Raw genomic sequence first — 16975 nt, forward strand, 5'->3', positions numbered from 1 at the left:
AGTCTGGCGGCTGGCCCCATGGGATGAAGAGGCAAGACCTCGACATACCTACAGCCCACATACATGTGTGCTGCCACAGTGGGGCTAGGGAAGATGGTCCTAATCCAACTGCAACCCTTATTTTCTGTTCTGTCTTATGTGAGGGTGATACTTTCTAACAGGGACTTACAAGAGCCTGTGGTCTGAGGACAACCACATGAAGTAACTGATGTTTGACAAGCTTTTTGAGAGCAGAGAAGTAGGCTTGTATCTTAGACCATACCACAGCATTAACATAGCACTTAGAAGCAAATCGTGTTTATGGAACATTTGTTAAGATGCCAGACACCACTAAGCACTTCATGTCTTTCCTTCATTACAAAAGGTAGCTAAGATAACCTCGAGTCAGGCCTGAGTCTGGGTTGACTGAGCTGTTAGATACTCAGGTAAATTTGTGAAAGAGCTGCCCTGGTGACTGGTTAGTGGTTTGGTTGCTTCAAATAGGCCGTTACTAAATCACCAGTTGAATTCTATATGGATTTTGAGCCACATCTAATAAATATCAGGGGGGTAATTTTTAGTCTAAACAAAACCAGTAAGAAAATGTAGCTGTATGAGTGCAAGCTATGGGCCCTACACTAGCAACCCATCTGCCAGGCTAGCAGTTTTGTCTAGTGCTGAGAACCCATGTCTTTCACATCTTATGAAGTATTAAGTAATGTAGTGCACTATTTTTTTTTTTAAATAAACTAAGCTGAAATGGCTTGAGAGAAATGGTTTAGGTTGTTGGTTATTCGAAGCTACAAATTGAAAAGGGGCTAAATAATGGTCATTATTGTAATTCACCTTTTGTTTTTGACAGGGCTAAAGATTGAACCCAGAGTCACACACATGTTAGGCAAGTGCTCTCTCTACTCCAGAGCTACAGTCCCAGGCCCGGCTTTCTTTTTCAATTCAAACAGGAGACTATGTTTCAAATGTTGGGTCAGCTATTGTATTAAATCATTAACTTTGACTTGAAAATTTAATCAACATTTTGGCAAAGGAAGTTTCACACCCCAGTTGTTTTTTAATGAAGTCGATGGGCAAATCTAGCAAAATACCCAAAAGTCAGGATTTAAAATGCACTAAAAATTTTATTCATTGTAGAGCTGCATTCCTTCTACCCAGCGATCAGACACCTCACAGCGGGGGATGGTCATAGACAACCAAAAGGTCATAGAAATATGATCTAGACTTTCAACCAGGGACAATGACCTGCAGGGATCTGTACAATGGCCTGCTGAAGTAATTGGCATCAAATCTTCTTCTGTTCCAAAATGATTTGCAAGAAGATAGGATACAGTGGGCATGGTGACACAGGCTTATGATCCAAGCTGCTCCAGGGACTGAAGCAAAAGAGCCGCCAAGCTCAAAGTCGGCCTGGCCTGAGAGCAATTTCTGTCAAGGGCAGCCAGGCAACTTAGTGAGATCTTGTCTCAAAGTGAAAAATGAAAAAAAAAAAAAAAAAGGGGACTTCAAACACATCTAAGTGGAAGAGTACTTACCTAGCAAGCATGAGGACCGTGGGGTAAATCCACAGAATGCAACCAAAAAGCTCACCACTTCTAAAAGGGGTAGGGACATTGCCATTTAAGGAGAAAGAGCAAAAATAGAAAAAAGTCTGAAAATGTTAGAAGTAGACCATTTTGATTGGGGGTTGGCTGTGCTATCCTTTAGTCATCTGTAGAGAAACGTGGTTGTAGACAGAGATGTGTGTTTGTGTGTGTGTGTGTGTGTGTGTGTGTGTGTACATGCTCGTGTGCATGTATGTCTGTATGTATGTTAATAAGTCGCCCACAGGCAAAACATAAACTAGCACTACTGACTATGAATTCTGTTTATTTAACAAGACAACTTTGTTTACAAGGTGCTCCATTCTCAAATATGGGTAGAGTTAACTTATTTTTTGCTTTTTTCCTTTTTGAGAAAGGAATTACACTAAAATTAGTCAAGGAGAGTGGCTATTTGGATTGTGAAGAGACAACTAAGGTCTGGAGGGAGTTTTAGAAAACAAGTGTAGCTACAAATTTAAAGATACAGAAAAATCATGAAGACAAATCCCAAAAGCATCTCTGCATACGCATGAAACTTCTACCTCCCTGTGTGAACAATTCTCACTCTCTCAGCCTTAAGCTTAAAAGAATGCTATTGTTCTTGATATGATTAACCCTTAATAAATGAATAAATCTATTTTCTAAATAGTTTATTCAAATGTTTGGCATCCACAAGTCACTGTGTGTCAAGGTTTCGAAGATCACTTAGTCGCACTGACATTATGCACCACAAGTCTTAAACTAGAACTGAAAACTGTGCTCAAGGTCAGTGGTTAGGACAAAGAACTACATCTTGGTACAGCTGTGTAAGAGCTGCCACCTCATAGTGACAGAGAATTTAAGATGTGGTAATTGCAGATTTATTTCCTTTGAAAATACCAGAGCCATTAGGGACCAGTGTGTGGCTCAATAGTTACACTAGCCTAGTATGCCTAAGGCCTTAGGTTCAGTCACCAACACTGAACACATAGAAGAAGAAAATAGACCTGACATGTAATAATTCTAACATTAAACATGTAGATAAAGCAATGAGTGTGTAAGAGTTGGGGAGGGGGGTAGAAATGGCAAGAGAAGGTGGGAGATTGGTGAGGGCATGTAGATGTTAGAAATATGAAGCCAAATGCATCAAAGAAATGAGGAAGAGGAAAACAGGGAGATGTTGATTTAAATATCCATCTATGAACAAAAAGATTAAAAATGCAATGTGTATTACATAATATAGTATACTTAATGCCATTTTATACCTCTAAAATAAAGTTGTAAATTCTCTGTGTACTTCATCACCTCTGAGACATAAAGATAGATAGATACGTAGATAGGTAGATAAACAGATGGATAGAGAATTGATCACCATTCAACCTTTGCTGCTACATGAATGAAGACATTATGATAGGTGAAATAAGTTAGATTAAAAAGACAGGTATAGGGTCAGAGAGATGGCTCAGCAGGTAAAGGCATTTGCCACCAAGTCTGACAACCTAAATTCCCCTTCTGGAAACCACATGGTGGAAAAAGAGAACCAACTCCCCCAAGTTGTCCTCTGACCTCTGTGTGTACACTGTGGTACACACACACACACACACACACACACACACACACACACACACACAGAGAGAGAGAGAGAGAGAGAGAGAGAGAGAGAGAGAGAGAGAGAGAGAGAGAGAGAGAGAAATTTTAAGTACAAATATTGACGAATTTAAAAGACAAATATTGAGTCTCCCACTTCTATGAAGTATGTGGAAATATCAAAGACAGAAGGTGAACAGTGGTTTCCAGGGCTGGGGAGTGGGGTATAGAATGAGGCTTTACTGTTAAATGCAAGGTAAAGGATAAGAGTGAAGCTCTGGGGATAGGGTTATGGCGATCCTTATGCAATGTTGTGAGTGCAGTCAATGCCATTTTGTGTCCTTAAAACATTAAAGTGGTCAATACTTTTGACTTTACCACTTAGAAAAAATTAAAAAGTCATGCAATTAGCATGACTTTTCCAATCCTCCAAGCTTGATTTATTCTGAGACTCCAATGATCATGAGATATTACATCTGAAGGGCCATTTTCAACTTTCCTGAGAAAACATCAGGTCACATAAATTTTAAGAGTGAAATTTGTTCTCCTACTTCCTATATTATTATGTATTGTGATGAACGGAGTGTTTGCAGTAAGTATACAGATTGCTCTCTGCCCTTTATGCCCCAACTCTGTCCTAGTATGCATGCTATTTGTACAGAACAATCCAGAGCAAGCAGAACATTATCCCTGCTTACTTCCAGCTCCCAGGAGTCTGAGGGCAGGTGAGCCTTCCCATCAAGGAGCAGACTGTTCCTAGACTTCCTGTGTGCCCCCGAGAGGACAGGGGATGAAGCCTTCTGGGTTTGTGAAGCTGGATGGCAGGTTGGCTTCCTTTTTGTTGGCTAGGCCTGCAAGGACCGACCACAGTAGAACACTTGGTTATTCCTATGGAAATGGGGAAGCTGGGAGTCTATCTTGCTCAAAGACTCAGACAGAGATGGGTGGGTTTTAGGAACTGGAGATAGTCACATTCATTATTTTCATCCTGATTGTGTTTTGTGAATTATGAAGGGATTTAAAAACAGTGTTATCTCTCTGCTGAAATGGAAGGATATAAAGTTTATTGAAATTCAATGCATGAATATATAGTAACCTACCAGTAGTCTTTTAGAATAGTGATTTAATTCTTATGAAGAAAATACTTTTGCATCAAAATTACCCACTTAATTTTAAACAGGTAAACACCAATGCATAATTAGTTGAGATTAACATTAAGAATAAGGCACTTTGAACCCATGTGCCTGCTCAGTATACATCTTCAATGTCCTATGAAACCTAGATTGTATTTCTGCTCCTTTCCTCCCTCAGCAAAGTGAGGATCCATTTACAGCATATGGAAGCTTTTTCACACTGTGAGCTATTCTGAGGGGAAAATATGTGACTTACAAATGTTGTCAAATGAAATATGTATTTCCAGATGGTACTGGCTGACCAAGCACATCCAGGGACACATTCTGTATGTTTATTAGCCCTCAGGCCCAGTCAAGAGAATGCTGTAGAGAAAGAGCAGGCAGATCACTCTGGAATTATCTCTCCAGAGCCCTATATATGCTCTGATAAACATATTTTATGATTACAGGCACCCTTCTCACAGAAGCATACAACGGTCTTTTTAATAACAAAATAGCACCTTCAAATTAGGGACAAATGGGTATGTTCTTGTCAAAGGAAATACTTCCCTTTGTTACTGTTTTGCCAGTGGCTCAACACATTGTCATGAGACTTACAGGTGCTGGGATCACTGTGTTATTGACCTGCAGACACTCTGGAACACAGTTCCTTAGAGTCAGAATCTGAACACGTAACAATAAAAATAAAAGACTCCTTTTGCACAACTCACACGGCAAAAGTCAGTGTGCAGGAACACACAAGCGACATTGGACCCCATCCCCACCAGGCCTGTCCAGGTCCATGGGAGCAGGAAAGAGTCGCTCTACCCTAGCCATGGCAGTCTTCAGAAACAACTGTCAAATCACGCGAGAGCTTACGGTGGAAACCCGGATGCAGACTGGACTGACATGAAAGCTAGGAGACTTGGAACTCATCTCTCAGAAGCCAGACACTGTGCTCAGTGACCACACAGTAACCTTCCTTAATCATTACTACTCAGTGAGGTGGGTCTTATGATCCCCATTTCACAGATGAGGAAGTCTGCTCCGAGGGGCAATGACCTTCCAGCACCCACATAACAAATTACCTGTCTTCTCAAAGCATAGACTTCTAAAATCCATGTATTCTGGCTCCTAGTAATCATTTATTTATTTGCCAAATATGAATATATTTAAATATGTTTTACAATAGCTAAAGTATGATGTCAATGCGTAAGTCTTCGTACTATGCCAACGCATAAAAGCAGAAGCCAGAGAACTCAGCAAGGTCTAATGTTCAGTGTTCATTGGGGTCATATCCAGTCAAACATTCCAAAAGGCAAATAGGTCAAGACAAGTCAGGACTTGCAAAAGCATTTCATATGCCAGTTACTGTCTTGAAGAGGGAAGGAAGAAAGGAAATTAGCCAAAGAATAACCTCTTGACTTTGAAACATGCAGTGCAGTATGTTGTAATACCCGTGAGAAATCAAATTTATTCATTGAAAATAATTTTTTTAAAAGCATTAGGAAGCAAACTTAAAGAAATGAGGATACTTTTTCCTTTTTGGTGATTCGTTGTTGGCTCTTTTGCTTTTGTATTTTTGATTGGAAACAGATTTTTTTAAATACAAAATACAATATATTCTGATTATGGTTCCCTCCCCCAGTTCCCCCCAGATCCTCCCCTTCCCATTCAAATCTTTCTTTTGTCTCTCATTAGGATACAAACAGGCACCTAAAAATCAGCATAAAATAAAATTAGATAAAACAAAAACAAAGATGCTGGAATAAGACAAAACAGACAGAGGAAAAAGAGCCAAAAAGCTCAAGAAACACATACAGATGCAGAGACACACACCGACACACACAGAAACCCCATAAAAACACAAAACTAGAAACCATAATACATATGCAAAGGTCCTATAAGGGAAAAATACAAGGCCCTGAAAAGGCACCATGAGACAAAGGACCTCCAAAAATGCTATTGATTTCATTTTGTGCTGGTCATTTACTGCTGGGCACGTGACCTGGCCTTAACAGTGGTTTGTATACCCGGTGAGAGTCTATTTGAGAAAGGTAACTTTTCATTTGCAAGCAGTTATCAACTGGAGATAGCTTCTGGGTTAGGGATGTGGGCTTGTGTTCACTTCCCTTTTCAGCAGTGAGACCTCTTCAGGCCCAGACCTGTGCAGGCCCCGTGCATGCTGCCACAGTTTCTGCGAGTTCATAGGTGCCCTAATGCTGCTATTTTTAGAAAGCCTTGTTTCCTGAGGGTCCTCTATCTTAGGATTCTGCCGCCACTCCAGCTGCATGACCGAGCATCTGTGCAATCATGCAGCCCATAGATGACAGAAGACGCAAGACCCCTTGCTTAGCTCCTGAACTGTGCATGTGCGGGCATGCAGCTGGAGCGGTGGTCCTAACTCTCTGTCCCCTTCGGATCTTAAAACCTACTTTTCCACTGGGTTCCCTGAGCCTTGAGGGGAGAGATTTGATGGAGACATTCCATTTAGGACCAAGTATTCCAAGGCCTTCCACTCTTTGCACATTGTCCTGTTGTGGCTGTGGGCCTCTGTATCTCTGTATTTATTTCCATCTGCAGCAGGAGAAAGCTTCTCTGATGATGGCTGAGTGAGACACTGACCTATGAATATATCAGAATTCTGTTGGAAGTCATTTTATCGCTACATTTCTTTAGTAGAACAGTAGCATTTGGTTTCCCCTAGCTCCCTGGCCTACCATTGATGCTATCTGTTTCAAATCTTCAGGTTCTCAATGCAAATAATCACTGACTACAACCATGAGCACAGATGGTTCACAGATAATCTACAGTTTGGAGCGGTGGCTAGGGTGAAAGCATATACATCACAGAACTTTCAAGGGTTTGCTCTATTTCCAGAATCAAAGCCAAGTCTGTGTTGGATACCCTCTGATGCTTCTTATACAAATAAGATATCCCTTTATTCCTGTGCTTCTGTTTTTTGAAATTGGCCTCTGTCTGTATCTTGACCAAAATAAAGATCCACGAGGAAGGGACTGAGGGTCTCTGGAACTTACATGGATGGGTCCCTTGAAGGCTGTCAGCAGGAGGAGTAAACAAGTTTGGGAATAGGGCGAGTTAGGTTGGCTTTGGGTGGTGTTGGTTGTAGTCAGTGTGACAGAGAGTTCTCCCTTCTCCTATACAGTTCCCTTAATATTATTATAAAATGATTCTTTTTCCAAAAATGACTCAAGTCAAAGAAGAGAAATGGTGTTCTTTGTTTTCCTCTCTCCAGTATGTACTCCTCAGATATGAATCCAAACTAAGAATTGTTCAGTTTCCTACAGTTGGTAGGTGACAACTTTTTCCAATAAAAATGGTAAGTAGTGTTGAAAGTTGCAGAATTAGACCAACAGAAGAAAGGGTCCCCCCCTCTTTTTAGAATATTTCTGTATGCTTTCCAATCAGCTGCTATTTACAATACACAAATTGCTCATAACTTCAGCAGGGATGGCCAGCCTGAAGCCACTGCAGGGGGCCTACTCATTGAGCTAGTGCTGTGTGAGTCAGGCTGAAAACCTGCTGTGCAGACTGCCGGATTCACTCTGGGGTCCTGTTTTCTGCTTTCAAGCCAGAGCAAAGCATCTCACAAAATAGAAATGAGAGTGTACTGTCATAGTACATAACGATATGAGATGCTGTGGTCCCCCATCTTCATGAGAGTGCACTGTCATAGTACATAACGATATGAGATGCTGTGGTCCCCCATCTTCCTCTATAGAGGCATGTTCTTAAATATTACCACAGACAATTTGCTGTTTATTTAACTCTGTGTGCATTTCACAGAGAATCCCCCTTTGTGTGGCTAGAAATATTACAGAATGTCAGTGTAAGTTGCCACCAATTCTACATTCTGGGGCTAAGTTTGTGTTTCTCAGAACATCCTAGGAGATTTTAATAATGCTCTTTCTTTAACAAACAAACAAACAACCCAACCCTTTCCGGGGGTCCATGTAGTAATTGAGGTCACTTGCTGTGATTGCCTACTTTTCCTAAAAATGTGATCATTTTTCACACTTGAGACTTCAAATGATTCAAATTCCTTTTGAAGACTCAGAACTGTAACAATTGCTTTTGGTGAAATGCCTGTTTCCAGAATAATTGTGTAAAAATGAACGTTTTAATTAATGTTTAATAATCTCATGTAATGACATCTAAGTTTTTTTTCATGAAAAATGGGCAGATTCCAGACATATTTTTAAAACAGTAAACAAATTTCTACATCACAAAGGAAATCATGCAAAGATGAATGACTAGTTTCACTATCAATGGTGACATCCCAATATCTGTAATGTAGAGACTTCTTTTAAACTGATTAGCATGGTCTATGAATTCACAAGGAATCATAATCAGTCATAGTATATGGTTTGAATAGCATCATTTCCTCACTAATTGTCAACATTCTCAGTACATCCCACAGAGTTAGTTACTCACTAACTTCAAGAGTCTCTACTGCTTTCTTTATGAATTTGATGTTGGTTGACTGAAATCTGGTGTTCTTCAAGACTTCTTGAATGACTAACTCACCAAGAAAGGGTCTAAAGTGTAGGGTTTAACCGACAGTTCAAATCTCTAACAAACTCAGGTCAATGCTGCTGGTTTATCTCAACCACACTTTGTGTGTGTGTGTGTGTGTGTGTGTGTATGCACATGTGTATATGATGCATCTGTAGAATATGTTATGCATATGTGTGCACATAGAGGTCAGAGGACAAGTCCAGGTGTTGGTTCTTGCCTCCCACCAGGGTCTTTTGTTGTCCACTGCCACAAACAACATGTTAGCTGACCCACAAACTTCCAAAGTGTCTCTTGTCTCTGTCTCCCATCTTGTCACAGGAGTGCTGGGATTACTGGCTGTAAGTCCTCAGGATACAAACTCTGACCTTTGAGCTGCAAGTGTTTTACCCACTGAACCCACCAGCCCAAGGACTACATTTTGAGGAGCAAGAATTTCTAAGGCTACTTCTGGCCACAGATTGAATACAGAACCCTATTGATATTAAACTGTTTTAAGAGACGGGGTTGAGGGGTGGGAGAGAAGGTAGAAGAAAACTCAGGGTAAGAATAAGGAAGGGAGTGAAAAGAAAATGCCATTTTGAGAAGTGACCTACTTCCACCAGAGCTACCACAAAGTGGTGTGTCCACTGCTGACATATTAGGACCCAGAGGGGGGAAGGGACCCAAGTTTTAATGAGTGTTTTCTATGCAACTTGTAGCCTGGTGTTGCTACATGTTCAGAGAGAGAGAGAGAGAAAGTGAGTGAGTGAGAGAGAGAGAGAGAGAGAGAGAGAGAGAGAGAGAGAGAATTAAAAAAAAAAAACACCAAAAACAATAAACAAGACAACAGGCCTTGGACTGTCTTCTGGCTTTGACAGTGACAGAAAAGGATGGGGGCACAAAGGAAAGCTTTAGAGAACAAAGAATGCCTGAGGAGGAAAAATTTAGAGAAGAAAATGTGGCACAGACACATGGAAGATCCAGAAAGACAGAGGGAGGAACACACAGAGCCTGTCAGGGATGCAGTCCAAGGGGACAATTCCAGTCCCGGTGGCAATTAGAAGTGACCCATTTGGCAGGGCTGGCCACCTGCCACCCTCTTTCCTGCAAGGCTTATGTGGACATGGCTTTCCAGCCTTGGGTAGGGTAGCTTGGTTCTGGCTGGCACAAAGAATTAAGTTTCTGCATTCCCTCAACTACCAGGTTGCGATGAGCAGAATGCTGTTTCTAGGTGGGGAGCCAAGCGGCAGAAACTTGAGGGTCTCTAGGCTCTCAGACTCAGGCTAAAGCTGCTCCACTCTTGGTCTTTTCTCTACCTTTAAGACCCTCCTTTTGGTTCAGTGGATCCTTTCTAATCCCTTCCTCTAAGACGACTCATCAACAAAAACTCCAGCCACTTCTAATGGAGAGAGGTGTATTCAACAGGTTGGGTGCCAATTAAATGTGTGAAAATAGAAAGCAGAGGCAAAAATTAAAAATTCACCTGATATTTTGGAATAGGGAAATTGTGGTATGTATTAAAATAACAGAAAAGTTGTATATTTGTTGTAAACACTGCCATGGCACTTGAAGATCCTAAAAAGCAGAGTCATCGCATATGCACGTAACACTGAGCTGAACTCTTGCCATGGGGTTTGGATGGTGTCCTGGATAAAAGTGAAGATCTCGGATGTCTGGTAGGCTAGGAGTAGGACAGCTGGGTTACTTTGCTGCCAATATACACAAGATCTCCCTATCTTGAGCCCAATTTCATCTCTTCTTCTAGAAGTTATCAGTTCTATCAGTATTTGAATCGTGGTGTTCCTGGGGGCATGGCGCACTAGATTGTTTTCTGATTCCCCACTGCTGCTATCCTGAACTTTCAGTTGAGCTTTCCTGGTCTGCTAAATCAGACACTACCTACCTTTCTGTTTCCTAGCTTCTAAATATCTCATGCCACCTCATAACGGCTTGAAACTCTCTTTTGCTGTGTGTTCTGATTTCCAAAGGGAGTAGAAGAGCATGTGTGTATGTCAATCAGCAAGGTTTTAAAAAGGATGTTATTTTATATGTGTTTTCCTTGGTGTGGTGAAGATGGTGCATAGCATCCATTTAGAGCATAATTTGTGCTGGCAGACCAGCACAACTGGATGTATACCAATGCTGTGGTTTGGATCCCGGTTATTTCCTATTGCCAATAGGTTAGAAACTTGGTCCCTAAGGAAGCACTGCTAGGAGGTGGTAGAAACCTTATAGGTAGGGTCTAGTGGATGAACTTAGGTGCTGGGGCTTATTCCTTATGGGGGTGGTAGGACTCTGGGTATATGATTTCCATTTCTTTTGCTCCCAGAACATGAGATGAAGGAATCGGCTTTGCTATTTCCATCTTGATGTCCTGCCTCACCACAAGCCCAGAGTCTTGAAAATGCCTTGTGCATCATCACCTTGCAATCCATCTCAGTAGATTAGATGGACTCTTTCATGACTTTATCAGAGAGAAAATACTACATTTTAAAATAAAATTTTAAGGGCTTTGTTTTATTTTCCAATTCTCCTCCTGGGTCATCCCACTACAGACCCATTGAGCTGAGAAATGCTTAGAGTCTGTTCTTGGAAAAAAGACAATTGCATAGACTGGGGAGGAGCCTAGCTGGAACAAAGTGTGAAGACTGTGTGATAATCAAGGAGGGAAGGCGGCTGTACCCATCACTAACACAGCTTTAACATACTCATGGATCTCTAGCACCTAGCATAGTCCTAGCCAAAAAAAAAAAAAAAAAATTATACTCAGTGTTTGCTGAATTAATGACTAATGTGACCATCTTACTTTATAATATGTCTTCCATATTATATAAGCACTCTTTGTGGTAAACTCCTTAATGCTACCTACCACTGAAGATTATTTTGCATGTTTTCAGTTGTATGTTTTGATAGAGGGGATGTCAATGTATTATTCATCTAGGACTAGAGGAAATCACACTGCTTTAATGATGACTGTCATAAGGCTACTTCATAAGAGTGCCATTTATTATCCTAATTTGTAATTTGTATCTATGGTACATTGTCTGAAACTATTTCTTTTCAGTCACTAAGGAATCTTACAGCTCAAATATAATGTAATTTCTGGAAATGGAGTTTATTTTTATAAAAGAACCAAGAATTAACAGAAATTCATGTTATAAGAATGCCAGTGTTGCAGAGACCTCTCCTCATGGCGGGGAGTCATTTGGTTTTCAGGGAAGATAGCAGGAAAATCATGTACAAGTACTGAATAGTGTACCTCAGTGGCATGGAAGAGGAAGTTATTCTGGGTATACTAAAGTTAGTGTGGTGGAGTTTTAGACACTATCTCACAGGATGCAATCATGGGGAAGGGAATTTCTTTGTTAATGTTTACACAGTGTGATTGTGTGGTAGTTTCTCAAAGTTCTTCAACTGGAGCTTTATTTATTAGGCTCAGGGATGCAAATTAGTTCACCAGAGCACTGACAGTATGTTGATAATGACTGCGAAAAGGAGATTGCTTGAACTGCTATTTGACTTAGGCTCATGAAATGTATGGTCATCAATTAATGTGGTGGTTAGAATGGGAATGGCCCCCACAGGCTCCTAGATCTGAATGCTTGGTCACCAGGGAGTGCGCTATTTGAAAGGATCAGGAGTGTGGCTTTGTTGGAGGAAATGTATCACTGGTGGGTGGATTATGAGGCTTCAAAGGCCCAAGCCAGGCTCCGTGTCTCTTCCTGTTGTCTGCAGATCCAGGTGTAGAATTCTAAGGTACCTCTCCAGCACCATGTCTGCCTCCATGCCACCATGTTTCCTGCCATGACAATAATGGACTACACCTCTGACACTGTAATTAAGCCCCAATTCAAAGCTTTCCTTTATAAGGGTTGCAGTGGTCATGATCTCTTCACAGCAATAGAACACTGACTAAGTTTGCAAGGCCAGCTATGAGTTTTAAGATGGACACTGATGTGTCAGATATTTATTTGGAGACTTCCGAACAGTTTCAGAGGGTTAGTACATGGTCATCATGGTGGAGTGCATGATGGCAGAGAGACAAGTATCACTCTGGAGCAGTAGCTGAGAACTCGTATCCTGATCAGCAGGCAGAGAAAGAGAGACAGTGGGTTGGCATGGGCGTTTGAAACCTCAAAGCCCACTTCCTGTGACATATCTCTTCTAACAAGGATATAACTCCTAATCCTTCCCAAACATTTCCACCAACTTGGGACCAGATATTCAAATATATGAGTCTTTTGGGGCCTATTATCATTCAAATCACCACAGCAAGGAAAATGAAAAAAAAAAAAAAAAACCTTCAAGTATTTTTAGGTGGCATTAGAGACATCAGCGTTCTTTGATTTCTTGAACGTTCCTTTCTTTTGCAGAAAAATATGTCATTGCTCAACCAATATTTGTTTTTGAGAAAGGAGAACATACTTTCAAGGTAAGATAAAGCTATTCTGGTTTTGATAAATAATACCTTCCCCCCCCCCAAGACAGGGTTTCTCTGTGTACCTTTGCGCCTTTCCTGGAACTCGCTTTGGAGACCAGGCTGGCCTCGAACTCACAGAGATCCGCTTGCCTCTGGCTCCCAAGTGCTGGGATTAAAGGCGTGTGCCACCACCGCCTGGCTGATAAATAATATGTTAAGGAGGTAGTTAGACTAAAAGATGGTAGCTGCATGATTTTAACTTGTCCTTCTCCATTAGCTGTATGTTTCTGGAGTTGGGACTCAGAGACATCAATTTGGTTGAAAACTCTAAGTTGTAGGTAAAGTGGTTTACCTAAAATATATGCTTATTTGGAGTGACTTTTAAAATGTGACTTAAACAAACAAGCAAACAAAACAAATAAAAAGAAATAGAAAAAGATTAAGAAGGTTGAGGATCTCCTTAGGTCCCTGCTATTGAAAGAGCCTAAAACTGGGTCTAAAAACTCCAGCACGCAATATTAGTCTGAAAGGGTTTATGGAGTCCATTTGATGTTGAAGCATCATCCTGGAACCATAGGGCTTGGAGGATCAGCAGCACCCATTATCTTATTATGGTTGTGAGAATTCATTCTTACATCCAGTCATTAATGAACTGATCACAAAATAAACTACCTTTATTCCATTGTTGAAAGAGCAGATTCTTACTCTAGACCAACCACTTCAGAATCATGAGAGCAGGTGCCTCAAAAACTCTACATTTTTAATGAGTTTTCAGAAATGATTCTATAGTCACTGAAGTGTATAACCACTGGGCTAGACTTCTCTGTTGACATGTTCTTGGTGAAACTGTGGTGTGTCACTTTATCCTTGTGAGCTGCAGAGCTCTGGCTCCTGAACTTCTCTTATACAGAGGCAGGGTGGGAAATTAATGCAATAATAGCAACTACTCAGCGTTCACTGGCAGTTTTGTGTCTTTTCAGAGACCTGCAGAAGACAGGCTGGATGTAACGGCAGAGCATGGTAATGGATTACGTTCTGTGTTACCAAATCCCAAACCCCAACCTTTATACAGAGAAAATCAGTAAAGCACAGCATTTGGGCCTGTGGTACCAACCCTGTAAAACTAATAGTTTTCCTTGTTTTTAAGTGTGCACATGGATTAGTTTGAAAGATGACAGGCAGATTCCTGAGAACAGGGGCATGAGTGAATAGCATCTGTGATTCCAAGCAGAACTTCAGAACGTGTATACAACTTCCTGCAGAAGCCTCAATTCTAACTGTTCCATGTTAATATATCTGTAGGGTTATAATCGCCTTAGGATCCCTAATATTTAATGCTGGGCTCCACAAGTCATCACGTTGTGAAATGATAACTTACATACACAAAAGGGTCGGTTCTACTGTGCAATGTGTTACTGTAAACACATTACCGTTCCTATGGAATTTCTTTCAGAATTCAGTGGTTTCTCCAGAAAGCGGATACGGTCTTCATCTGTCACGCTTCATACTACAGATTCTCAGGCTCCAGGAGGTAGGTATAGTTTTGACTGTTAGTCTACATGTGAAATTACTAAGCAGTTTTCAAACTGGTCATTTAAAAGTGAGCACCTATGAAATAAGAACATGTCAGCACTTTCAGAAGAAATTCATCTTACGCTATATCTGAGCCAACTGAGAACATAGTTTGCCCATGCGCACTCCAGCCTACCCCAGTACTGCTCTGCTTAATGGGCTTTACTGCCTTTGGGCTTTGTAAAGCAGCAATTTATGTACACATATCTCCACCCAGTATGAGTTCACAAGTGGCATATTTTGTGTACCTAAAAGAATGTCTAATACAAGGTCAGTATTCAAGAAATATTTACTGAGTTGAGTGGAAATAAAATTAACTTATGATCATGATAGGCTGTCTTTGTTTCGATTGATAAAAAAATAGTTTTGTTTGAATTGGAGATCTAAATTTTTCTCCAAACAACAGAATCCTAGTCAAACTAGATGAAAGACATGCTTATTACTGACCTGCATCTGCAATCTGCTTTTAGTGGCAGCTTCGAATCAGATGCGCCTGAGGTCCTCATCATTCACTGATGTCCCAACCTTCCCTCCCTCTGGGCCAGGTAAGGATGGACTCCTAGACCCTCAGTCTTGACACTTTGATGTCACAAAACTCATTCTTATCAATGATGAGTTTTCTTTCTCAGACATCATAAGATGCTAATAGTGTGAGCAACAAATCAGAGAGAAGTTGTAGCCACATATGCCAGAGGACTATCTGAAGAATACTAACTTTACAAATCCAGACAGTGAATGTGTCTTTTATTTTTGCCAAAAGGTTGAGCTTGGAATGTTTTAGGACTTCGTATATGAAATAAACGGATGCCTACATTTAAAGACGAGTTCTGTGATGTACTATATGCTGAGTCAGTTAAGAATTTACTTTACCTTGTTTCTGTATCAAAGGAATTTAGGAATGCTCTTCATAATAGGTCATACAGCCTTTGTGGAAGGTAGATCTACAAAGTAAAAGTAGCATGCTTTTTTATAAAAATTTTAGTATTGTTTACACATATAGCTTATATAGTACTCAAAATATAACCATACTTTTAAGTAATATTCTAACACTTAGAATGATTTTGTGAGAGATTTCACTAATTAAAATATTATTTTTCTTTTCTCAAAAATCATAATGCTTTGCCAAGTAAAACAATTTTATTATGATGTAATATCTATCACAATGAAATGGTTAGCACTACCTTCACATTAAACAATGACTTATATTCCTGGGTATTTTTATTTGTACTGAGCAGTCAACTGCATTTTCCAGTGTTTATCACTATGAAATTCTGTTTCTCTGTCTGTCTGTCTGTCTGTCCATCCATCCGTCCATCCATCCATTTATCTATCCTTCTTATTTCCTTTTGTTTGCCCTCTGCCCCCAAACTGCAGAGTTTTCAAACAATTAATCGACATTAATAACAGTAATTACAATCATGATTGAGCAAGAGTGTATCAGACACTTTTCAGTCACAGAAGAGATGCATCTCAGTTCAATAGACTCTGAACCCACATGGCAAGCTGTATAAGAGAAATGGGGAGGGAGCTAATCCCAGAGGCAAAGCATTCTGCTTCACTGTTTTTGTGTAAAGCAAAGGGACAGCTTTATTTGATCTATATAATGACTTCATTTTTAAAAATCAGACACACAAAGGATAGACAAGGCGGAGGACAGTCCTCAGTAAGCAGCACTCCTACTTTATGCTGTGCAGAATCATAAACGGCAATGAGAAAAGCAGCACAGTGTATGTGGTCCATTTGTTGTTTGTTTCAGTAATAAAGATAATGAGGACTACCAGATCCAGATTGGTTAAAGCAGCAATTCCATTCCAACACCATGAGATGATGTGCCAAAGAACACCTTAAAGGAGCATTGCTAGTCCCTTGCCATCTGTTAGTCAGATGCCAGCCACTGCAGTACCAAGGCAATACCCTCCCTTTGAAAAGTTCAGAAATCCTATGTCGCAGCCATGACCAATCGTACCCAGCAACACACCTAAAGGAAAACAATCTGGCATCATTGTTGTCATAGTTTGGGTGTTGTTACTATGACAAAACACTGAGAAAAACAGCTTAGGAGCGGGGAGGGTTTATTTCACCTTACAGCTTATAGTCTGTCATGAAGGGAAGTCAGGGCAGGAACTCAAGCAGAGACCATGGAGGAAGGCTGCTTCCTGGCTTGCTTCTTCAACAGTCAGGACCACTTGCCCCAGGGGTGGCACTGCCCATAG

The 16975-nt window shown here is 40.6% G+C and overlaps 1 protein-coding gene across 3 annotated transcripts in view; it reads left to right on the forward strand.

Moving 5' to 3' along the window:
* Ranbp3l (RAN binding protein 3 like) overlaps positions 1-16975 on the forward strand; it is a 49864-nt gene that overhangs the window by 12213 nt on the left and 20676 nt on the right. For 2 of the 3 annotated variants that reach the window (XM_036207358.1, XM_036207356.1), the window contains exons 2-5: positions 13144-13202; positions 14171-14210; positions 14644-14721; positions 15233-15307. In XM_036207358.1, coding sequence (XP_036063251.1) covers positions 13144-13202; positions 14171-14210; positions 14644-14721; positions 15233-15307 — 252 coding nt within the window. The remainder of the gene's footprint in view (positions 1-13143; positions 13203-14170; positions 14211-14643; positions 14722-15232; positions 15308-16975) is intronic. The other variant, XM_036207357.1, reaches the window with a different exon arrangement.

This window comes from Onychomys torridus, chromosome 15 (assembly GCF_903995425.1).
Source record: "Onychomys torridus chromosome 15, mOncTor1.1, whole genome shotgun sequence".
Classification (NCBI taxonomy): Eukaryota; Metazoa; Chordata; class Mammalia; order Rodentia; family Cricetidae; genus Onychomys; species Onychomys torridus.